Source organism: Macrotis lagotis, chromosome 7 (genome assembly GCF_037893015.1).
Source record: "Macrotis lagotis isolate mMagLag1 chromosome 7, bilby.v1.9.chrom.fasta, whole genome shotgun sequence".
NCBI classification, from domain to species: Eukaryota; Metazoa; Chordata; class Mammalia; order Peramelemorphia; family Peramelidae; genus Macrotis; species Macrotis lagotis.
The window spans coordinates 214,278,058-214,304,210 of NC_133664.1; the positions used below are offsets into that span (position 1 = coordinate 214,278,058).

Genomic DNA, 26,153 nt, shown 5'->3' on the forward strand with positions numbered 1-26,153 from the left:
AATCTAACCATAAAATAAACAAGAAAGAAGTTAAGGAGATAAATAGAATGTTAGAAAAGTAAGATATAATAGACCACTTGAGGAAATTGAATGAGGATAGAAAGGAATATGCCTTTTTCTCTATAGTACATGTCAGTTACACAAAAATTGACCATGTCACCATCATATGCAGAAAGTCAGAAATATTAAATGTATACTTTTTAGATCATGATACTATAAAAATCATGAGCAATGCAGAATCATGGAAAGATAGATAAAAAATTAATTGGAAACTAATCTAATTTTGTTTTTGTCTTTGGTTTTGCAAGGTGATATGGCTAAATGATTTGCCTGAGGTCACACAGCTAGGTAATTATTAAATGTCTGAGGCTGGATTTGAACTTAGGTCCTCCTGACTCCAGGGTCAGTGCTCTATCCATTGTGCCACCTAGTTGCTTCAAAACTAATCTAATTTTAAAGGAGTGGATCAAACAAAAAATTATAGAAATAATTAATAACTTCATTCAAAACAATGACAATAAAGAGACAACATACCAAAACTTGAGGAATACAGCCAAAGCAGTTATTAGGGGAAATTTTATACCTCTCAATGCTTACATGAATAAAATAGAGAAAGAGGAGATTCAAGAATTGGATATGCAATCAAAAAAACTGAAGAAAGAAGAAATTAAATATTCCTAATTAAATATCAAATTAGAAATTTTGAAAATCAAAGGAGAGATTAATAAAATAGAAAGTAAGAAAATATTGGACTCATAAATAAAAGAGTTGGTTAAAAAAAGAAAGGAACAAAAGGTTCAAAAGAATATCAAGGGAATTAATGAAGAATAATGCAAAGGAGGGTGGCCTAGCCATACTAGATCTAAAATTATATTATAAAGCATCATTCATCAAAACTATTTGGTACTAGCTGAGAAATAGAGTGGTGAATCAATGGAACTGATTGGGTACAAAAGAAACAGTAGTAAATGATCATAGTAATCCTACCATTTGATAAATTCCAAAACTATTTTCAGGAATAAGACCTTACTTTTTTATAAAAACTGTTGGGAAAACTGGAAGATAGTATGACAGAAACTAGACATAGACAAACATCTCACACCCTATACCAAGATAAGGTTGAAATGGGCACATGATTTAGACATAAAAGATAATACCATATGCCAATTTGTAGAACAAGGATGACTTTATCTGTCGGATATATGGAAAGGGGAGCAGTTTATGACCAAAGGAAAGAGGAGAAGAGAGAGAGAGAGAGAGAGAGCATTATAAAATGCAAAAATGGATAATTTTGATTATATTAAATTGAAAAGTTTTTGCACAGATAAAACAAATGCATCCAAGACTAAAAGGAATAGAGTTAAGTTGGGAAACAAGTTTTACAGGTAATGTTTCTGATAAAGGTCTCATTTCTAAAATTTATAGAGAACTGCATCAATCAATATTTATTGAAGAAATGGAAATTAGAATAACTCTGAGATCTCACCTCACACCTATCAGATTGACCAGTGTGACAAAAAAGGAAAATGATCAGTGTTAGAGAGAATATGGGAAAACTCCACTTTTGCATTATTGGTAGAATTGTGAACTGATCCAACCTTTCTGGAGAGCAGTTTGGAACTATGCCCAAAAGGCAATAATATTGTGCATATTCTTTGATCCAGTAGGTCTGTTTCCCAAAAGATCAAAAAAAAAGAGTAAAAAACTCATATATACAAAAATATGTATAGCAACTCTTTGTGTAGTAGCACAGAATGGGAATAGGAGGATGCCCATCAATTGGGAAATGAATTTTCAAATTATAATATATGAATGCGATGGAATATTATTTTTTAAAAATCATGAGGGACAGAGCTTCTGAAAAGCCTGGAAAGACTTACATGAACTGAGGCTGAATGAAATGAGCACAATAAGAAGAACAGTGTACATGCTAATAGCAATGCTGTGAGATGATCAATTATGATGGTCTTACTTGTCTCAGCAGTACAATATTCAAAGACTTAGGACAGAAAATACCATCCACACCCTGAGACAGAACCATGAAGTCTGAATGTAGACCAAAGCTTAGTATTTTCAGTTTTTATGATTTGGTTTATGTCTTATGGTTATTTTTCCCTCTCATGGATTTTTTTCTTCCTTTTTGATTCTTCTTTCACAACACGGTTGATTTAGATATATGTTTAACACATATGCATAACCTATAATAAATTGCTTTCTATCAGGGGAGGGAAGAGAGGGAGAAAAATGTCAAACTCAAAACCTTACCAGAAAATGATTGTTGAAAAACTATCATTACACAAAATTGCATAAAAATAAATAATTAAAATATTTAAGATAATAAAAATAAAAAGGGAAAAAAGAAATTGAGTAAGTAAAAGTTCTCTGGTGATCAACAGTGGTCAAATTCATGAGTCACTATTGTATTTCCAGGCTAGGTGAGATAAATTTAAAAGAAAAAAGTTACATTAGGATCAGAGATCTAGAACCAGAACATATCCCAGAGATCATCTAGACCAACTTCATTATTTTATACATGAGAAAATTAAAGTCAAGGGATAAGTGGGAAGGCAAGATGGCAGAGGAAGGACATGGCTTACCTGATCTCTCCCAGATTCCCCTTTAAACAATTTTAAATAATGCCTCAAGAAAAATTCTGGAATAGAAGAACCCACCAAAGGATGGAGTGAAACAATATTTCAGTTCAAAATATCTTAGAAGGTTGGCAGAAAAGTTTCAGGAAAATATCTGGCAAGATAGCAGCAAGCCATGCCTCAGCAAGCCACTGTAGGCCTTGGAGGGTAACTGAATTTGCAGCAGGGGCTTTTGGAGTTCTCAGCCCACTGATCATTAGAGGTCAGTCAACTGATCAAAAAAGAGATTGCTAGGAGTCCTTTTGCTGGCATTGGGTATAGACTTTTGTATTGTACATATATGGATCCAGCTTGCAGGCTCAAGGTGAAATGGAGCAATAGTGCATGAGAATTTGCAGCTACAGGGGAGTGGAGATCCCAGTCACATTCCAAGATGGAAAAGAATGCTTGTGGTCACTTATAGTCCAGAAGAGTAGTAAACACACCTCTCCTTAGATCATACCATTTTGGTAGAACTGAAAACTTGCGGATTCCCAGAACTAGTTCTGAAAACAGCAGTACAAAACCTGAACCTTGAGATAGTGTCCCCTCCACCTCAGGAGTAGAGCCTAACTTTAACATATAAAGTTAAAAATCAAGAAATAGACCAGGAAAATGAGTAAATAACAATAAAAATAACCTGACCAAAGAAAGTATGGTGACAGGGAAGATCAAAACACAAACTTAGAAGAAAACAAAAAAAAAACTATATCTAAAACCTCAGAGAAAAATGTATATTTATCTCAAGCCCCCCCATCTGAAAAAGTACAAAAATTTTTTTTAAACTCAAATAAGAGAGGTAGAGGAAAATTTGAGAAAAAAACAAGAATATCATAAAAAAGAGTCACTAACTTGGTAAAGGAAGCACAAAAATACTGAAGCAGAATGGGTCAAATGGTCAAAGAAATGCAAAAATTCACTGAAGAGAAACATTTCTTAAAAAGTGGAGTTGACCAAATAGGAAAGGGAATGCAGCAACCCACTGAAGGAAATAAATACATAAAAATTAGAGTTGGGTTGGTTGAAGCTAATGCCACCATGAGCCATCAGAAAGAACAAAATAAAATCAAAAGCATACCAGTATTTTTTCTTTTCCTGCTGTTGACTCAAGGATCCTTGCAAATGAGACCTGGCAACTCCTCTGAGATACAATTATAAGAATTCCTCTGCTGCCTATGATCCAGCCAGGATCCTTTTTTCCTGAAGGTGAACCCCAGTCTCCTTTCCTTTCCTCATGATTCCTGTGGATTTCAGTTAGGTCTTAACAAGCAAAATTTTTGTTTACATCTCTGTGTTGAGATCTTCAGTATAAATTTTATATTAATCTTTGAAGATAAAAGCTTTCATATTTTATACCCACTCCATCACTATCCTCTCCCACTCACTTCTCAAATACAATGTGCATTTTAGTTGAATTTTAGCAAATGTTAAATGAAAGAGACAGCAATTTAAAAACTCAAATGTACTGAGACCATTGTTCTTGGTAGATTTTCAAATGAACTAATTTGCTGAAAGACATTTGTGATTACAGTAATTACTTTGTTGTCTATATATGGTAGCAATAAAAGGCATATAACCAAGGAAAGCGAAGTATCCTATTTTCTCTATTGAATACATAATGTGTGTGCCCCATGAGCACTGTAGTGTTTTATCTTAATAAGTCTCACAGATGTGTCTGGTCCTGACATGTGAGTTTACAAAAAATTTGACATAAAATATAAGAATAGCCATTATAAATTTGTTGGTTGAGGTGAATTTTTTTCATTGCTTCTATTTCTTATTTTTCATTGACTATTTCTTTTTTAAAAATTGACAGTTATTTTATTTTATTTTTATTTTTTTTAAAGATTATATTTGTGTTTTACAATTCTTCTCCCAAACTTACCCCCCCTCCCATGGAAAGCAATCTATCAGTCTTTATTTTGTTTCCATGTTGTACACTGATCCAAATTGAGTGTGTTGAGAGATCATATTGTAGGGTCTGGTTTTTAATCCACTCTGCTATTCAGTTAAGTTTTAAGGGAGAGTTCATCCCACTCACATTCAAAGATATGATTACTAATTCTTTATTGCCCTCCATGCTAACTTCCCTCTGTTTGTATTTCCCCCTTTGCCCCCCTTTATCCGTATTCCCCAGTATTTTGTTTCTGAACATCACCCCCTTCAAGTGTGTTTCCTCTCCTATATCACTCCCTCCCCTTTCTTTCCATTTCCCTCCCCTTTCTTTTGTTAGTTCCCCTTTTCCCCCTCCCCCTCCCTTTCTCCATCCCCACTCCCCTTTTCCCCCTTTTAATTCTTGAAAGATTAGATGTTTTTTAAGTTAACTAAGTATGTGTAAATTGACTTTAAGCCAAGTCTGATGAGAAGATTCAGGTGTTTCTCATCTCCTCCCTTCTTCCCCTCTATTACTATAGGTACTCTGAGTATCCATCACTTCTAGCTAGGTACATTCTATCTAATAGAGTTAAAATTCTTGAGAGTTATTAGGATCTTTCTTCCAAGTAGGGTTAAAGCCAGTTACATCCCATTGTATAGCAGTCTCATGGATAGGTCATGAATGTCCATCACTTCTGGCTAGGTATATTCTCTCTGTTAGAGTTATAATTCTCAAGATTTATGAGAATCTTTTTCTCCCATACCAATTTCATCTTGTTGGATAGCAGTTTTTTTCTTTTACCCCCCACCTTTTCATGTGTCTCTTGAACCTCCTGTTTGATGTCCAAATTTTCTATTTAACTCTGGTAGTTTCATTAGGAATTTTTGGAATTCTTCCATTTCGTTAAATGTCCATCTTTTTCCCTGGAAGAGAAGGCTCAGCTTTGTGGGACAATGGATTCTTGGCTGCATTCCAAGCTCCCTTGCTCTTCAAAATATCTCATTCCAGGCCCTTCAATCCCTTAATGTTGATGCAGCCAGGTCCTATGTAATCCCTTTGTGGTTCCTTGATATTTAAATTGTTTCTTTCTGGCTGCTTGCAGGATTTTCTCTTTTATCTGATAGTTCTGGAATTTGGCCCCAACATTCCTTGGTGTTTTCATTTTAGGATCTTTTTCTGGAGGGGATTGATATATTCTTTTTTTTTTAATGAAAGAGAGGTGTTTTATACATGTTAAAATTGGTACTTCTCTAATAATACAGATACTCTCATACTTATCCTTTTACATTTTTGTTACAGAAGACCATTTTCAGAAAAAGTTAATTTGTATACAAAATGTCATTCTTAAATTACCTATCTTTTAGTTGGCACCAGCATCACAGTCATTCAAGAAATGATTAAAAGTGTTCAGCTCTAAAAATGAAGCATATTTAATGACCTGATGTATGACATTACTAGAGGTCTCAAAACATCTCTTAAGAAATATGTTCTCTCCTTCCTGGAAAGTTGGGGTAAAGAGGAATTGCTATGCAACTGATCTCCCAAGTGTTTTCTGGTTTTCCATTTTCATTGTGACATAAAAAGGGAGCTGAAATGAAGACAGCTATTTTTTTTTAGCAAAATAGCCATTTATTCAGCCTCTTGTCATGCCAAAATATTCTGTGCATTAAGATACCTAAGTTAGAAACTTTATAACAGGCACAATGGACAGTAAATTATATTTCATGTAACTGATTATAAAAGTGGGAAGTAAAAATGACTTCTCTGTTCCTTTTAACATCACCGGTAAACATAATTCAGCAGCAGACATTTGAGGCACCATGTAACTGATTATAAAAATGGGAAGTAAAAATGACTTCTCGGTTCCTTTTAACATCACCGGTAAACATAATTCAGCAGCAGACATTTGAAGCACCCAATCTTATTAAAATATGCCACAGGAATAGCAAACATGTCATTCTTTACTTTAATCCCTGTCTTAATTCAATATTAATATATAAAGACAACAAACTTTTTAAATGGTATATTTACTGAGATTCTGGCAGTAGTTTTATGTAACAAGACATATAGCATTCTAGGCCTGCCACTTAACTTGCTCATAGCAAATCAGCTTCAATATGAAGCCATTAAATATCAAAAACCTGCTTTTTATATGCTAAATATTTTCAGTAAGTGTGCAATTGAACACAGTTAATGAACTTATTATAGCAAGAATAAGGAATTACACACTTGAAACAATGCAGCTGGAACATAATTCATAGAAAAAATAATGATCACTGGTTACAATAGAATTTCCCTGGCTAAGTTAAAACTTAAAATAGTATAAAACATACAAAATATTTCAGAATATTTTAGCTATCTATACCAACCCCACCAACCAGTGTCTCTATGAAATGATTCCCTCCAAAGTGTAATCAAAATGAATTCAAATTATGTAACATTCTACTGCTAAAAAGATTCAAAAAATTGAAGTGGAGGTAAGTTTCCTAGGTTTCAGAGCTCACTCAACGCTGCCAAATGCTGTCTGTCTTTGCTACCTTTAGTAGCGAGCAGATAGCAGAGCTCCAGAATGCCTCGTTTACTATTGTTCAGCAAAGGAACAGACTGCTGCCACCCAGCTCCCAGAGTTTGTCCTGACTGAAATACATAAGATGTGCAAGGATCAAAAGGCACACTATTCAGCTAGCTAAAATAATGGCGACACCCTCCCCACCCCTCCCTGTCCTGCCCCCGGTTAACAAAAAATTAAGGGAAAAAATAAGATACATCTACAAATGTAAAGATTTTGAAGCTTGCTTCAAAAAGGCCAACTATAGTCATCTGGGTATCTCTGATATATCATTTTAAACATCCTACAGATGCATTTTGATTTCATGTTTACTGATTTAAAATTAGATACTTTCTGTTAAAAATATTCATTATCTAAAAGATTTTACTTTATTTTCAAATATCTCAAATACCAGGTGGACTCTAGTGTATTATCTCCCAGACCTAAGAATTCTGGGGCGGGGGAATCAAACCAAACCAAGAAAGTGAATGTACCCCAGGTAATATAAGCAGCAGGCAACAATCACGGCCTAGACCCGCCCGTGGCCTCAAGCTCTTTATAAAAACACAGGAGCACTCATGCATTTGGGGAGCAGAAGCCGTCACTTTCACAATTGAAGTTTCCTTTAGACATTGCACTTTTTGACAGAGAGATTACTGCGGTTCTCGGGTTATGCCGATTCTGGACCTGATCCAGTGGCCTTCTTTTTCTTCTTCTTGACGTGTTTCTTATGTTTCTTTTTCTTTTTTGTTTTTTTCGGTGGGCTTTTCTAGTTCCTCACTGTTTTTCTTTTTCTTTGTTTGCACCTCTTCTATACAATCTGGCTCTGATAAAGATTCAGATGATACAGGTTTATCTTCAGAATTCATCTTCTTTCTTTTCTTGCTCAGGCTTTTGATATCCTTTTCTCTCTCATGTTCATCTTTCGACTTCTTTTTTTTCTTAATGCTGTCCTTATTATCTGATTCAGATTCTGATATGGAGCATTCTGAAGATCTGTGTGAACGATATTTCTTTTTTCTTCTTTTTTTCCCTTGTTTCTTATCCTCATCTTCTGAATCTGAAGAACTGCTGGAAGAATCAGAGCTTGATGAAGAAGGGATGAAGACCTACCAGATTTCTTCTTTTCCTTTTTCTTTCTCTTTTCTTGGATGAACTCTCGCTTCCACCTAACAATTTCTCCCTGTGTTTTTCCAGTTCTCATTCATTTTTTCTTCAAATTCAGCTAATGCCTTGGAGCCTTTCTTTTTCTTTTCTAGCTGTTCTTTCACTTCTTCCCATGTGGGTCTTAGATGATTCAGATAATCCTGAATTGTTGGCCCTGCTGATTGAGCAGGACCTTGAGATCTGGCCATGGCTATAGGATTCATATAAGCCACCCAGTTGTCCCTCTTGCCCATGGTGCCCAGGGCTGGGGCGCTGCTGCTCGGTGGCGGGGATCGGGCAGTGGGGATCTGGCGGCTGCGGCGGCCGATATATTCTTTCAATAACTACTTTGCCCTCTGGTTCCATGATATCAGGGCAATTTTCCATCACTAGATACTGTAATATTAAGTCCAGGCTTTTTTTCTCTTCAATGTTATCAGGAAGTCCAATAATTTTCAGCTTGCCCCTTCTTGACCTATTTTCAAGGTCAGTGGTTTTTGTTGATGAGGTATTTTACATTGGCCACTACAAAAAAAAAAAGAAATGCACAAAATATTTTGGAACACATAGTACTTTTCTCATATTTTATGATCTCTTCTGTATATAGACCTTGTATTGGTTGTGCTGGATCAAAAGGTATGAGCAATTTTATGCTTTTTAGTCATAGTTCCATTTTATTCTCTAGAATAAATGTTCACAATTCCACCAACAATGCATTAATGTTCCAATCCTCCCACATTCTCTCCAACCTTGATCATTTTCCCTTTTTTGTCATCTTGGCTAATTTGAGAGGTGTGAGGGGGTACCTCATAGTTGTTTTAATGTGCATTTCTCTAATCAGTAATTATTTGGAACATTTTTTCATATAATTATATATAGATTTTAAAAATTATTTAAGACAATGGGGTTAAGTGACTTGCCTAAGGTCACACAACTGGGCAACTATTAAGTGTCTGAGGTTGGATTTGAAGGTCCTTCTGACTCAGGCCAGTGCTCTATTTACTGTACCATCTAGTTGCCTCTCTATATAGCTTTAATTTCTTCATTTGAAAACTACTGTTATTATCTTTTGACCATTTATCTATTGGGGAATGACTTGTAAACTTATAAATTTATGATATTTACTTTAGAGAGGATGAATTTGTGATCAGTTCAGCACTCTGCACCACACATTACCGTTGTCATTATCACATCCTGCTTGTCCCTTTTCCTTAAAATAACATAGTCTAATAGATGCCAATGCTTACTACAGAGGTGCATGCAGGAAGTTTTATTGCTTTTGGGTAAATGGGAGACTGTGTTTGTGATGACAAGGTCATGAGATGCACAAGTCTTCAGTAGAAAGTGACCATTGCTGTTGCTGTTTCCAACTCCATTCCTCCCAAGGATTCCCTGCCATGTCTGGTAATCTGAGTCTACTCTAGCATTAAAGACACCTAGAATTATAAACTTGTCTTCTTTTGGTCCATTGGTGTTAAGGGTCTCTAAGTCTTCATAAAAATTTTCTTTAACTTCATCAGTGTTTGTCATGATGGGAGCATAGGTACTGATAATGGTGGCATTGCATTTTCCTGGAAGTGACAATCTCACTGTCATGAGCCTGTTGTTCACTCACTTTGGTAGGCATTCAAGAATGTTGACTAAATTAATTATGATTGCAAAATCTACCCCAACGTCATGACTTCCTTTTCACTGTGGCCACTCCAGGGGGGAAAATGTGTTTCTGACTCTGACTTCAGTCAGTTGGCCCTCATTTGCCAGCCTTGTTTCACTCAGGGCTGTTATTTGGATGCCATACTTGCTGAATTCTCTTGCAACAAAAGCTGTTCATCTTTCAGGTCTACTGGATCTTGTGTTGTCCATGATTCTGTGCATGTTCCATGCACAAATGGTGAGTAGAATCTTCCTTGAAGTTTTTATAGATTTCTTTTTGTGTGTGTCTTGACCACATTGTGGGATTCCCTACCTGCTACAGTAACCAGGCCAGGGTTGGGTAAGCAGACAATTTTAGACACCTTTTCTAGCCCCTTCCTCATATCAGGAGGTGAGCAATGTGATCCTTAAAAGGGCTGCTCAATCACTCAGGGGGCTGCTGAATCCTGCTGTAGCTTTCAGTAGAGAATTGACCACCTGGCCACCTGTGTGCAGGGTTGCTACTACAGCTCCCATTTTAACCACTGCTGCTTTGTCATTTGCCTTTTGCCAAAGGACTTTGAGGAATGGTCATGAATGATGTCTTTTGGTGTATGTGTAAAATTGGGTTCAAAGGAGATAGAGTTGCATGAAATCAACTGCTTCACTCTCTTCCAAAGTCATTATGATCCAGCATAGCAAGATAGAGTCAAGACAACCAATGATAGCTCTAGATGCAGTGGATGACCTTGGTGTTTTCAGTGTCTAACCAAGTTCTAAGTGCTCCACAGCACCTGCTTCAGTTTGGTTCACAGGGTTTACCAGCAGGATAGAAGGTAGCATTTGATTCCGTAAAAAGCGAAGTATATGCAAAGTTTAGAGAGATGCAGGACTCTTGGCTCAGTAAGAAGACAGATGAAATTCAATTTTATGCAGACAGTAACAACCAAAATGCTTTTATAATGCCCTGAAGACTATTTATGGATCAAAACATATGGTGCATCCCAACTACCCAGTGCTGGTGGATCCATATTGATTAATGATAGGGATATGATCCTAGAGAGAGGGCTGAATACTTCCAAAGTGTTCTTAACAGACCACAATCAAACAATGCAGAAGCCATTGAACATTTACCTCAAGTTGAAGTCAATCAGTCCCTAGCTGAAGTTCCAACTGAAGAAGTTGTTTTGAATGGCATTAGGCTCCTTTCAAATGGCAAAGCACGGGGTGCTGATTCTATTCCAACTGAGATCTACAAGGTGTGGAGTTCATTGCTCATCCAAAAACTGATTGAAATTTTTGAGGTTATATGTCATGAAGAGTTTATCCCCCAAGAATTCAAGTCCTCCACTCCACTGTCCATCTCTAAAATAGGTAAAGGGAACAGACTTTCCTATGACAATCACAGGGATATTTCTCTTTTATTCATTACTGGTAAGATTCTTGCCAGAGTCCTTTTCAATAGGCTGATCCTGGAAGATGGTTACCTTCCTGAGAGCCAGTGTGGCTTCAGAAAGGGTAGAGGAACAGTCAATATGGTGTTTGCTGCCCAACAACTCCAGGAAAAATGCGAGGAATAGAACAGATATCTGTATACAATATTTGTAGATCTGACCAAGGTCTTTGATACCATTAGTTGTGAGGGTTTATTAAAAATTAGGTCAAAATTTTTTTGTCCAGAGAAGTTCATCAGTATTGCATGTCAATTTCATGATGGCATGTCTGCCCAGGTTCTGAACAGTAGACAATGCTCTCAAGATTTCCCAGTCACCAGTGGAGTAAAACAAGGATGTGTCCTTGTTCCCATACTTTTTAGCATGGTGCTTTCAGCCATCTTATCAAACACCTTCAGTGAGAGGCCTCAAGATTAGCTGTTATACAAATGGCAAATTTTTTAACTTGAAAAGGCTACAAGCCAAGACCAAAGTGTGTGTATGTGGGGGTGTTGGTGTGTGATCTTCTGTTTGCAGATGATTGGGCACTCAGTGCAGCCTCTGAAGCTGAGATGCAACAAAACATGGATTGATTTTCTGCTGCTTGTGCTAATTTTGATCTAACAATAAACCAAGAAAACACAGGTGCTCGTTAGCTAGCATCTCACTATCCATATGGGGAACCATTAATTACAGGAAATGGAAAAGTTTTGAGTATTGTAGACAAGTTCACTTACTTTAGCAGTATCCTTTCCAAGGAGGTACACATTGATAATGAGGTTGACATTTGCATTGCCAGAGCTAGCTCAATATTAGGGAGACTCTGAATGAAAGTGTGGGAGAGAAGAGGTATTAGACTGACTACCAAATTGAAGGCCTACAGAGCCTATAGAGTGCTTTTCTTACTGCTATATGCCTGCGAAACAGTCTACCAGTGCCATGTCAGGAAACTGAATTGCTTCCATTTAAATTGTATTAGTAAGATTCTGAAGATCACCTGGCAGGAGAAGATGCTCACACTAGGCAAGCATTCACAAGAGGGTCAGAAGAAGCAATACCAATGCACATCTCATTGAAGAACTTTAGAATTAATTGTACAGCATGGGAGACATTGGCATAGGACTGCCCAGCATGGCATGACCTCATCAGTGAGGGTGCTACATTCTATGAGGAAGGCAGAATTGTAGCAGCTCAAAGGAAACATGACATCTGAAAGTTTTGAGTATCTAGCCCAGGTGTTCACATGGACTATTTGTGCATCCCAGGTTTGTATTGGATCCCAAGTTTGTATTGGACTGATCAGCCATGGTAGAACACACTGTAATGTGTCTCAAACATAATGATGTCATTTTGGTCTTCTTTGATAACAAAGGACAAGAACTAACCAACCCTTATTAGACTGTGAGATTCTTGAGATCAGAAATTACCTTTTGATTTTCTTACTGACTGACCCAAGTAAATTCTGTTTTTTGGTCCCTGGATTTCCCCACAGAAGAGCTTCTTAATATTCAGTGCTATTCCTACCTCCCCCCACTTCCACTCCCAACTCTCTTATAATATTCTGTTTCTTTTGGATAAGGTACTTCCCATCAAGTCTCATGATCAAATTTATCTATTTGAATTAGGAACCTCTAGTTCCTCTAGTTTGTCATCTAAATGCTGGTCATTTGTGAATAGAAATTTTAGACTGTGAGTTTTACTTTAGGCAACTCTTTTTGAATTTTTTACCAAATTCTTAGTTGTTTAAACTACAGTTTTTTGTTCTTTGGTACCTATTCTCTATGGTATCTAATGGAGAAATCATACATATATACATACATACATATATACATACATACACATGTACACACAATGTTCTCCTTCCCTCATTCTTTTTTAGTTTAAAACACTTTTGATTAGATTTTTGAGAGATGCAGAAAAATATTTCTCTCAGCATTGTTATGGCATTTCCTGCCAAGATTCTCTCATTCCTAACTTTTAAACCCTGATATAGCAATTGAAATCCCACTTTTAGAAACCACCTTCTTAACCATTTTCTAAATTGTTTCCTTCTATATTACTCACCTTCAGTGGACACAAGTGAATAAACCACAGCCTGGGCCTCTACAGTCTTTGTTTTCTTGCCCAAGTCTTCATAATCATTGGAGTGTGGAAATTCCACATCATTGGAAATACTTTTTCCTTTTTTCATGGTCGTATCATTTGTGGATATGCAAGCTACCAAAATAGATAGTTGCTTTCTGTTTTCATGGATATTTAGTTGACACAATGGTTAGAGTGGTGGTCTTGGAGTCAGTGACCTGAATTCAAATCCAACCTCAGACATTTACTGGGTGTGTGTTCCTGGGAAAATCCCTTAACCCCATTTGCCTTCTTATCTGAACAATATCTTTGCTAATAGAACTGAAAATGAAATCACGAAGAGTCAGACCTGGATAACCCATACAATGACCACTGCAACAGTCTCAGTAGGATCTGTGGTATCTCTTGTATGTAAGCCCCTTAATGACAATAGACCTCTCTACTATTGTTACAGGCTGAACAACCCTTAGTACACCCTGATCAGGCAATCACTAACTACTTTTTTCTTCAACTCTTACTAGTTGATCTCTCTTTTACCTTATTCCTATCACTGACCTCTGATTTTCCTTTCTCTCTTTTAATATGGCTAGACCCTAATGTAGTCCCTTACATCTCACTCCTGTACTAATGCAATAATCTGTTGATTAGTCTCTTTTCCATAGGTCTCTCTGCTCCAGTCCATCCTTCACTTAACTGTCAAAGTAATCGTCCTGAAGCACAACCGCCACCTATTATTCTACATTCTTTTGACAACAAGCAGCTTCTTTCTTCTCAGATACATTTAGCTTCCTCTTTCAGAAATGTCAAATCTCTTTCATTTTCCGTTTCTGTAATGCTTTTCCATTCTTCTTCATTCTGATAAGATTAATTACCTTTCCTCCACATTGGATCTCTTATTTTCCATTATGAGCCTTGCTTCTGTATTTTTTAGGGTTACTTTATTCCCTCTAACAACCTGGAATTTGGAAGAATCCCTTCATCTTCTCCTCCAGGAGAAAACTCAATTTATATTCTCAAGATAGATAAAAGTTGCTTTGCCTTGGCAGAATTACAGTTATCATGCATCCCATACAAATGACTGCAGGATTTCCCCTGCACACACCACAGTGGTTGACATTTTCGTGACATAGTAGAAAGATGAACTTTGAGTAATTTGAGTGTGGGTTTAAAACCTGCCTCTGAACATTGTTGGCCTTTAGTCTCCTCATTTGTTAAATGAGAATATTGGACTAGACCTTTAAGGTCCATTCTTGCTCTAAATTTGTAATCTTATAAAGAAAGCATGCAGCTATACACTTAGTGTCATTGAACATGTGTACAATTCATATCAATGTTTACAAAGTAAAATGCTTCCAAGTTCTAATTTGGGAATTTAGAAGCATATATTTTAAACTACAGTGAGATTTAATTCATTGTAGCATAAAAACATTTTGTGCTTTCCTGTCTCCATGATTTTACTCAGACCTTTTCTTGAAACAAGTTAACTTTTCTTTCTATCTGTGCCTATTGTATCTTTAGTACCTAGTAGAGTACTATTATGCTTGTTGATTGTTTCATGGGGAGAAAAGACATTTACTTACTTGAGCTATTAACTTTTTTAAAAAAATTGGTTCTATGAGTTTGTTGACTCCCTCCCTGTGAAACTCATGGAATACTGCTTAGAATAATGCTTTTAAATGCATAAAATAAAACCTATAAGATTACAAGGGATGAATTATATTGAAATATGAGTGTGTGTGTGTGTGTGAGACAGAGAGAGAGAGAGAGAGAGAGAGAGAGAGAGAGAGAGAGAGAGAGAATAAATAATTGTCTGGGACATTGAGGACCTAAGTGACTTAACCAGAGTCTCACAGTCAGTATGTGTCATAGTAAGGATTTGAACTCAAGTCTTTCTGATTTTCCAAGGCTGACTCTTTAGCCATAAGGTCTCATATCATCATTTTGATAGAAAAAGTATGTGACAAGCACTATCAAATGCAGGATTAACTTTATATTTGGGCTAGTTACTTGGTTTTGAAATGGCTGGATGAATTCAAAGTCATGGTTCTGTTTCTTAGTTACAGTGTCATCCTTGAAAGGACACTTCCACAATCTGGGTTATAATTTCCTTATTTGTAAAAGTGAAGGGGTTAGAGTAAATGATCTTTAAGGTATCTTTCAATTCTAAATCTGAAACATTGGTATCCATTGATTGGCAAATGCTTAATGACAAAATGACAAAATTCCATTGTTTTCTGGATTAATGGATCCTTTGGAACACTCCATGATCTTCAGAGGACTTTTTTCCTACAGATTGGGAACTGCTGTAGTAGTTGATACTTAATCCAATTCTAGATCCAATACCAATGTGATTTAAGGGGTATCAAGAAATTCTCCCCCTGTGCATTTCGTTCCCACTATTGGCCATAAAATGATGCTATTAGGGGCAGCTAGGTGGTGAAGGAAGTAATGTGAATTCTTTCAATATCTACTTTTGCCTCTGATTAAAATGTGGAGTTTGGATTGACTTTGTGTCTCTGTTTCTGTGTGTGTGTGTGTGTGTGTGTGTGTGTGTGTGTGTGTGTGTGTGGTGTGTGTGTCTGTCTGTCTGTCTTTGTTTCTGTCTCTCCATCCACTATCAGCTGTTTGGAAGTTCAGAATGACAGAATTATAGGCTCTTCTATGGTCTGGGATTCTTGCCCTAGTTATTCCACTGAAGGCTTCATATTGGGCTACAAATTGGAGTCAGAACACACTATTACTGTATGCTTGTGAAATTGTTTCTTACTTCTCCCAGGCTAAGGTCCTACATTTCTCTGGAATGTCATCCTTAGACTTAGGTCCTCTCCTCAGAGAACTCTGCATCTGTGACCCCCCAAAAATTAGTGAACAGCATTGCTGCCAATTGACAGTTGTTTCAGAAGCCCATACAAGGCCATGGTTCCTTGATCTGAGTATGGGACCCCAATGAAAAGAACTGTTCTGTGGCCCTAGTCTGAACTAAGTAAGGGAAAAGTTCAAGAGTATATGGCAAAACAGTAGGTTATAGAGGTAGTTTTGGTTATGTTTATACTCTGTATAAATTACTCTGTAAATATTAATGTAAAATATACTCTGTAAATATTATATAATTTTAGTTGATAAAGACCTGAAGTATAGCTCTTAGATGTTTTTTTATGTGCTGTAAGATTTTTCTGCTTGTCTTTTTTTCATGGTTCTCACATGGAAAAAAAAATTCATCAGTCTAATTTGTTTAATCTGTCAGCAAGAATTTTAAAATGAAATGATCTTAATGTTGAGTGAAGTTGAATTTCTAATAAATTAATTTCTCCATTCTTTTGTCTTGCAGAACCTAGAACATAATGAAGTTCTAATTGGTTTACTTTTCCTGGTTTTCCCATTCCTCCCAGCCAGCAACCTTTTCTTCAATGTGGGCTTTGTGGTGGCAGAAAGAGTCTTGTATATGCCTAGGTAATAACTACTTTTCTTTTTCATATACTCTGTCTTCTATAACTTTAATTTTTACTTCCAGAGAGATAGGTTTCTTGAGTGACAGTTGGATCCAAGATTTTGATTTACGTTAGATTTTATCATCTGACTCTGGAGGCTGATTTTCAGAATCAATTTAAATATAAATTATTTTAATTTTGTAATTTTTAAGATGTATAAGATATATTTTTAAGATGTCTTTGTAACACAACCTAAACCAGGCTAAGAAACTTGGTGGAACGGTGGATAAAATGCTAAGTCTGGAGTCAGGAAGACATGATTTCAAATCCAAATTCAATTTCATACTAGTTTTGTCACCTTAGACAAGTTTCTCGTTTACTTCAATTTCTTGAACTATAAAATAAGGGAAAATAATAGTACTGATATTCCCTGTTATTCTTATGCAATAAATATGGCATTTTTATAATATGTATTGATAGGTATTAGTAAATGCTTGTTTCCTTCCTTTCTAAAATGCTGTGAGAAGTACATCCAGGTTCTGAGCCAGAATCATGTCTAGTTACCACAACATTCTTGCCTGAACATTTGAATATTATTGAAAAAATTAGAGAAATAGTCTGCAGATTTTGTATACACAGTTTAAGAATCACAGTAGTAATTAAATTATTACTCTGATATTTGTTTTCCATTTTCAAACTGAGAAGAATTTTGACAAAATTTTTGAGAAATTGAAGAAAATTTGAAAAAAGACGATCTTTAGACTCAGCTATATACTAGATATGTACTTCTAAGATGTAAGAGAAGCAAGACCAAGGAAAATCAAGAAAGATGCAAAAGGTTTAAGGAGTAGGAGAATTAGGGAGCAGAATATGAAGTTGTTAACTCAAGAAGGTGGGGAAGGCATAGAAAGTAAGAATTGGAACAAATAGAGTTTTATTAAATTTATATAAGGTTAGATATAGCAAATTTGTTGTAAAAATTTTAACTTTTAAAAATTAATGTTTATAAGAAAGTTTTAATCAGATATAGCACCCATAGTTTCAGGAAACAAGTTTAAAAATTTCTAATAATATGGATTTTAGAAGAAATTGCTCAGTAACTTGTTTTGAGTTTGTAAAGTTTGTATTTCTGTCTCAGTCAAGTGACTATTATTTGTTTTACAAGTCTAGGCTGATTTCATTTATGGAAGAGATGGTGAATGGACTAGAAGGATGCTTCTCCATACTCTCAGGCTTTTTGTTCAGGAGGATGAGAGGTTCCTAATGGAAACACAATCAGGGTTTAAATGTGGAAAAAGGGGAAATTCTTTAATTTGAAACATTTTAGAGTCTCATGAAGCATTCTATTGTGAGTTTTTATATTGAAAGAAAAATATTTAAAAGTTTGTGAAACAATATGTAGCTCTTCTCACATAAATAGTACACCATTTTTATAAAATTATGATTTCAAAAGTATGATCTTCAGAAAGGCCATTTATAAAACTGCTAATTTCCCTCTTGAAGAAAAGATTGTTTCAATTTATTTTAGTAGTGAAATTTTATTTTTAGGTTTTTGCAAGGCAAATAGGGTTAAGGCCACACAGCTAGGTAATTATTAAGTGTCTGAGATTGGATTTGAACTCAGGTACTCCTGACTCCAGGGCTGGTGCTCTATCCACACCGCCACCTAGCCACCCCATGGTAGTTAAATTGATCCCCAAAATCATGCTATGCTAAACATAAACCTTTATATCATATAAATAGAACTTCTCATCTTATGGTCTCTTTCATTTACAAAGTACAATTCAGGGAAAGTTGGTACTCAATGGAGGGAATGGAATGGTACATGGAAATCTAGAAGGATTAAATAACTTTTTTAATTTTAAGCTTGAATATAAAAATAAAAAAACAAAAATTGTCATGTGTGCAGCAAAACATAAGAAAGAATTCATAATATAAAGCAATGAATTAACATTTCAAGAAATCCTATATAATAAATATACTACTCATTTCATTCAAAATTGTCCTTTTTTTCCCCCCTCTGTTTTTCTTTTAGATTTTTTTTATGTTCTCTGTGTGCACTGTTTATTTTTTTCCTTTGGATTAAAAAACTTCATAAGGCTCAAATATTAAAACAAGAGAGTAAAATGGTACTAATAGTGTCTAGCTAATATTTCTGTTCTTAAGAATACTGAAACTCAAGAATTTCATGTATACTTAGCATAGTGTCTTTCACATCTGGGCACTTAAGAAGTACTTATGATCTAGATTTTGACAGATTATTTTGAACTCAAGCCCTGCGCTATATTTTAGATTCTTTTTTGTTTCCAGGTGAGAATCTATGGGCATCATTTTATCACACATTAGTCCTAAGAAGTCATTTCACTGAGCAGAAAATTCATCTTTCTTGAGGTCATTGCCAATTGATGATCTTCAGTCATAACTACTCTTTTCTAGAGTCTTTAGGACAAGTGCAGGTATACATAAAAGATGGCAAAGTATGCAAAATGTTTAGAAAAATTATATTATGCTCTAAGAATAGCAGTGTGCTTACAAATTCATTTTTGTTCACTAAAGTCCCATAGGTTTGATGAAAACTGCCTAGTAAGGTCTAAGAAGACAGAGATGGGGAGTATCAGAATAAGGCATCCCCAATTAAGTACATATTCTAGATTTTTTAAAAAGAATCTAAAGCAAAAATGTTCTAAATAATTAATTTCCTGTCAAATGGAGGCATCATTTTACATCTTTGAGGGTAAGTAAACTTCAGTGTTGTTGATTAATATGGGCCAAAGCTTCCTATAGTCATCCATAATTTTGTACTCTTTATTCTGGAGAATCTATGAAGGCAGAGAAGATTGAATCATACATAAAAGAGAGAATTGAATCTAATTGTTGTGTAGGGTGATAATTTTTTTTTTTATCTGGAGGAAGTTAATTTATTGGATTGGGCTAAGTATGGTATAGTATAAATAGTACTATTCTAGGAATACTATTCTTAGAATCAGCAGAATTGGATTCTGTGTGCTGTTCTGCCACTAATTAACTTTGTGAACTTGGGTAAATCACTTTGTCCCTCTATTCATTAGTTTCCTTATCTCTAAAACAACAAAAAAAACTAGTTAAAGATCCCTATAAACTCTTTATATTCTCTTATTCTATGATTCAAAGATTTTTTTTTAGTTTTTTTTTTTTTTTGCAAGGCAAATGGGGTTAAGTGGCTTGCCCAAGGCCACACATCTAGGTAATTTATTAAGTGTCTGAGGCCAGATTTGAACTCAGGTACTCCTGACTCCAGGGCCGGTGCTCTATCCACTGCGCCACCTAGCCGCCGCTGATTCAAAGATTTTTACTAAAATTGTTCTTTCTTCCCTCCACCTCTTCTCAGTCTTCTTCCTCTCTTTCCTGTTTGTCCACTCCTCTTTCTTACCCTTTTCCTCTCTTCCACTCCTACATGGAAAGGAAAACATTCAGTTTCTGGTTTTCTTGAAGTTTTGAACATTCTATTTTTCTAAGAGTTGCAGTAAATGCTTTATTATACAGGGTGTCCCAAAAATCAGAGTGCAGTTTTAAACTCTGATAACTAAAACTCATTAAGAGTTTTGGAATACCTTCTGCAATACTAAATAATTTGTTATATATGAATTGGACAGAAAGAAAAGGTTGTGAGGTTGAGGAAAGCACCAGTAGTTTATATATCCTCTCAGTTAGACCAATTATCTATTATTGGCCATAAAATCTTTTGGCCTGCTTTTTTATATCACTGTTGCCATACCTTTAATAATAACACTTTCACTCCTTCCAGAGCCATACCTTTAGTGATGATCAAAGGAAAAGGGAATATGCTTTTTTCTTGCTTCTGAAAGTTACAACTTTTTAATGTAAATATTTTATTTGTTTTCCAATTACATACTAGAGTAGTTTCTACCTATCATTTGTGGTAAGGTTTTGAATTTTACAATACCCCCTTCCTCCCCACCCACAGAAGGCATTCTGATAATCTTTACATTGTTTCCATGCTAGATATTGATCAAAATTGAATGTGTTGAGAGAGAAATCATATCCTTAAGGAGAAAATAAAATATTAGAGATAGCAAAATTATGTAATACAGGGGCGGCTAGGTGGCGCAGTGGATAGAGCACTAACCCTGGAGTCAGGAGTACCTGGGTTCAAATCCGGTCTCAGACACTTAATAATTACCTAGCTGTGTGGCCTTGGGCAAGCCATTTAACCTCATTTGCCTTGCAAAACCCCCCAAAAAATTATGTAATACAATAAGACAAAATTTTTTTCTAAAAAAATTTAAGGTAATAGTCTTTGATCTTTGTTTAAACTCCACTATTCTTTCTCTGGATACAGATGGTATTCTCAGTTGCAGATATCCTAAAATTGCCCTTGATTATTGCACTGATGGGATGAGCAAGCCCATTAAGGTTGATCATCACCCCCATGTTGTTGTTACGGTGTACAATGTTCTGTTTCTGCTCATCTCACTCCCCATCAGCTCATACAAGTCTTTCCAGGATTCGCTGAAATTCCATCCCTCCTGGTTTCTAACATAACAATTACATCCATATACCACAATTTTGTTCAGCTATTCCCCAAATTATGGACATTCACTCTATTTCCAATTCTTTGCTACCACAAAGGGAATATGTTTTTTTTAAAAAATTAACGTATTTATTCTCAGAAGTGTTAAGTGAAATCATCACAAGAAGAGGAGGAAGAAGAGAGCATTTTCCTTACTTTTAAGTAAGGTATAACCAAGAAGTTTAGAATTTACAGCACTTGAAAATGTAGCCACAAATACCACAAAGGTCTGAGCATTATGCTTTTCTACTGTAACTAATGCTTCCCCTTCCTAAGGAAAATGTATTACTATTTAAGCTGTTAAAAAAGACCAAATTCAAGTAATATTTCTGGGCTGTAAATCAAGACTTTTAAAATTAGACCTAGATCTAAATACTACCTCAGAAACTACCTTGAACTCATTACTTAATTTTTTTCAATTTCTTTTCTTAAATCTTATAAATGGAAACCCCAAAGGATAATTGTGAGGATCAAGTAAGTTTGCCCACCTTAATGTAATATTTAAATATTAGTTACTATTACTATTTTCACATTTATCTCATTCTCATAATTTTTGATGAAATTCAGTGAAAATGGTTTAAGGACAAGCCACTATCGTATTATTCTTTTACATTTAATATTATGTTATGTAGGGAGATAAAATAACTGCTTATTGTAACTGAATAGAAGTGTTGGGATATGAACTCTTCTTCATAAATTTATTACACATAGTGTCAGAGTAGTATTAGTAGCAGACAAGATAATGGGGATGATATCGACATTATCCTATTCTCATATAGTTTTGTTTTGATTTGTTTTTAGGTTTTTGCAAGGCAAATGGGATTAAGTGGCTTGCCCAAGGCCACACAGCTAAGTAATTATTAAGTGTTTGAGGCCGGAGTTGAACTCAGGTACTCCTGACTCCAGGGCCAGTGCGCTATCCACACCGCCACCTAGCCACCCCTTTCATATAGTTTTAATTTCTTTGCTGGGTCTCATATATTTTGAAAGTTTTTCATTTCATATAATCAAAAAATTATACATATGTGGTGTGGCAACATCTATTTTAAAACATTGTTCTTAAAGCATTTTATATGGCTCAATATTTTTGTTTGTTTTTTAATCGGGGGCTAACTGACTTGCTTAGAGTCACTCAACTCAACTAGTAAGTGTTTGAGGACATATTTGAACTCAGGTTCTCTTGACCCTGGGGCAGGTGGTCTGTTCCCTACACTACCTAGCTTTCTCCTATATGGATCAATATGAAATCAAATCAATTGTGGGCAACATTTTTATCTGTAATGATACTTGTTTCCAGTACAATTACTTTGTTAAATTCTCAAGAATATTTTGAAATTTCTATTTTTTAATATGGGGAATTTGTTGCCTTTTAGTTCACAAAAAGAACTTCTATTATGTAATTCTAGTCATCACTTAATGCCTTTATAGGAAGATATCTGATAGATGTTAGATTTGTGAAAACTACTATGATTTGCTGTAGTTTCCAATATTTCCTCCAATAAGTTAATGCAGTGTCCTTCACCATCATAAACCTTTCATTCACTATCATAGTTTTTTTTAAAAAATGCAAACAACTCCCCCCATTTGTTCTGTGCTTCTTTGACATAATTCTTATTGACTGAATTCCTTTTGTCTCTGGAGCCTTCTTTTATTCCATTCTTGGCTCTTAAATGTTTCATTGACTCTGTCTAGAATTTGACCATCTATACTTGTATGCAACAAGTCCAATGGCATTTACTTGTTGCCTGCCTTCACAATGCTTTTGTAAAGTAAGGTTTGTTTGTTGCAAAAGAATTTAAGTCAAGTTTTAATTAATTTATCATGTACTCTGAGAACATTTTCAGCTTTTTTTCTTTTTAGAAGGAATTATGAAACCTGTGTTTTTTTAAAAAATATTATACCAGTTTTTGTTTAGATGCTTTCTAGATCTATTGGCATGAAATTTCCTCTGACAAAATATACATTAAGGCTTATTCTTTGTTATGAGGCATGGTTCCCTTGGGGGGAAGGGGAAGGGAAGACTATAGGAGTCAATTTAAGTGGTGTATAAAGACAAAAGATATCTATTTTAAGCTGAAGACTGGTGTTATGTAAGCATTGTTTAAGGTGTTATTTCTGTTAAGCTTTGACTTTAGCATGCTGGTCTCTTAATATAACCTGTAAGGAGGCCAGTGTCACTGGATCATAAAGTATATTAAGGAGAGTAAGGTATGAGAAAATGTAAAGATTAAAAAAAGGGCCAGTTTGTAAAGGGATTTAAAAGGCAAATATAATCTTTTAAAAAAATTTTAACATTCATCTAATATGCATATATATTTTTTAAGTTATAAAATTTCCTTCCATCCTCCCTTCCCAGTCCCCTCCCCTCAGCTGTGAAAAGTCAGATTAACATTGTACATACATATTTTTGGTTAGTCATTCTGATTAGTCATTTTTGGTATGAGAAATTAGGATTAAGGGAAAGAGATACATAAGAGATAATTTTTATAAAATGTTCAGATTCTGAAGGGGTTTTTTTTGTTTTGTTTTATTTTTCCTCCTCTGGATGGGGATAACATTGTCAATAACGAGTATAATATGGTTGTCCTAGCTATCTAGACTGGGGAAAGGAGCTGCTTCCATTAGGATTGATCATTTCACAATGTTGCTGTTAATGAGTACATTGTTTTTTTGGTTCTGTTCCCTTTGCATAGCATCAGATCTGTAAGTCATTCCATGCTTCTCTAGAGTCCAACCATTTATGATTTCTGATAGAACAATAATATTACATCGTATTCGTGTACCATGACTTGTTTAGCTATTCCCCAATTTCCAATTCTTTGCCACTACAAAAAGAGTTGCTATAAATTTTGGAAATGTGCAACTGTGGGGGTCCAGCCTCTGTGGGGTTCTTGGAACCTGACAGGAGGGATAGAGTCGGCGAATTGAGTTGAGTCAACAACAAATATTATTAAAATTCAGCTGATACAAAAAAGGCAGGGGTAGCAATTATAATGTTAAAGTTATTGCTAAAATAAGTTTAATTAACATTTTGATAAAAGGTACCATAGACAATGAAGCAATTTTACTACTGAATCTATACATACTAAACACTATAGCATCTAAAATTTTAAAAGAAAAGTTAAATGAATTACAGATGGAACTAGATTATAGTGCTATAATAGTGGGGGACTTTAATCTTTCCCCTCTCAGAACTAGATAAAACTAACCAAAAAATAAATAAGAAAGAAGTCAAGGAAGTGAATAGGATTTGAGATAAGCTTGATACCTGGAGAGAATAGAATGGAAATAGAAAGGAATACATTTTTTTCTCAGTGATTCATGGTATCTTTACAAAGATTAACCATATATTAGTACATACAAATTTTAGTTAAAAGTAGAAAAGCAGAAATATTAAATGTATCTTTTTGAGAGTATAATGCAATAAAATTATATTTAATAGGAAGCATGGAAATAGATTAAAAATTAACTGGTAGTTTAAAAAATACAATTTTAAAGAATGAGTAAGGTAAAGGAATTTACTTTTTTTTAGGTTTTTTGCAAGGCAAAGGGGGTTAAATGGCTTGCCCAAGGCCACACAGCTAGGTAATTATTAAGTGTCTGAGACCGGATTTGAACCCAGGTACTCCTGACTCCAGGGCCGGTGCTTTATCCACTACGCCACCTAGCCACCCCTTAGGAATTTACTTTTGAAATAAGTGTATTATCTTTTCATTTGCAGAATTCAAGGTCATTCTGAATATGTTTATTAGCCAAAGAATCCATAGAATAATTCATTCATAATTTCTCAACAGGCTGCCTTTCTAGACTTATAACATAGATTTCTTTCATATATTCTACAAAGTTCTAGCTAACTTTTCATTCTTCAGACTTGAACCCCTAGTTCATTATTTCTCTTCTTTTGCAGAATCTATCTCTCATAGCTGGGGTGTACTCTCTCTTCTACTAGGTCTCTGCTTGAATCCCTAGCTTTCTTCAAGGCTCAGTTCATAAGCTACTTACAGTAACACCTTTCTTGATACTTTTTGTTACAAGTGTTTTGTTACAAGCTCCATTTTATCTCCACATACAGTTTTTATATGATGTATCCTTTGTTAGCATGTTAGCTCCTTGAGGTTAGGAATCGTTTCTTCATTTTATCTTCGTATCCTTGGTGCCTAAACAAATGTTTGTTAGATTGGACTGGTATTACTAAATACAAATAGAGTTTCATTAAGAATACATCAAGACATACTGTATCTGCCTCTATTTTAGATGGTTATTACATTAGCAAATCAGTAGAAAGGCACCGATATAGTATACTTGTATTCTAGCATGGAATCTGACAAAATTCCTTTGGATAAAATGGAAATATAGACTATAAAATAGCATAATTAAGTGAATTAAGATCTTGATGAGTGAATGAAACCAAAATAATTTTTAAAAATGTCTCTAATAGAAGCTTTAATGATCTGTCTTTATTCTTGTTCCAGTCAATATGATCAATGACTGTGATAAAAGCAGAGGAGGCACACATTCAATAATCTTCAGAGGGTCCAAAGCTAGGAGGGATAGATAATACATTAGATGACAGAATTAAGATCCAAAATTTTCTTGGTAGGGTAAAACAACAGATCATCTCTGACAAATGAATTTTAACAGGCACAACTTAAAATGTCTACACTTGGGTTTAAGTTATGGGAGATATGGTTAGAAATTATTTCACATGAAAAGAGGCTGGGAATTTTGCTGCATCCACTGATGTTCACTATTAAGCAATGATGTTAGAAGATAATTAAAAACAAACAAACAAATATAATCATAGGCTG

The 26,153-nt window shown here is 35.1% G+C and overlaps 1 protein-coding gene and 1 pseudogene across 1 annotated transcript in view; one reads left to right on the forward strand and one right to left on the reverse strand.

The window, feature by feature from the left end:
* The window catches only part of TMTC1 (transmembrane O-mannosyltransferase targeting cadherins 1), a 219,893-nt gene that overhangs the window by 105,540 nt on the left and 88,200 nt on the right, over positions 1–26,153 (forward strand). Inside the window, 1 exon segment of the mRNA XM_074194798.1 lies at positions 16,676–16,797. Within this exon segment, the coding sequence (XP_074050899.1) occupies positions 16,676–16,797 (122 nt within the window).
* LOC141493436 (protein FAM133B-like) lies at positions 7,725–8,454 on the reverse strand (annotated as a pseudogene).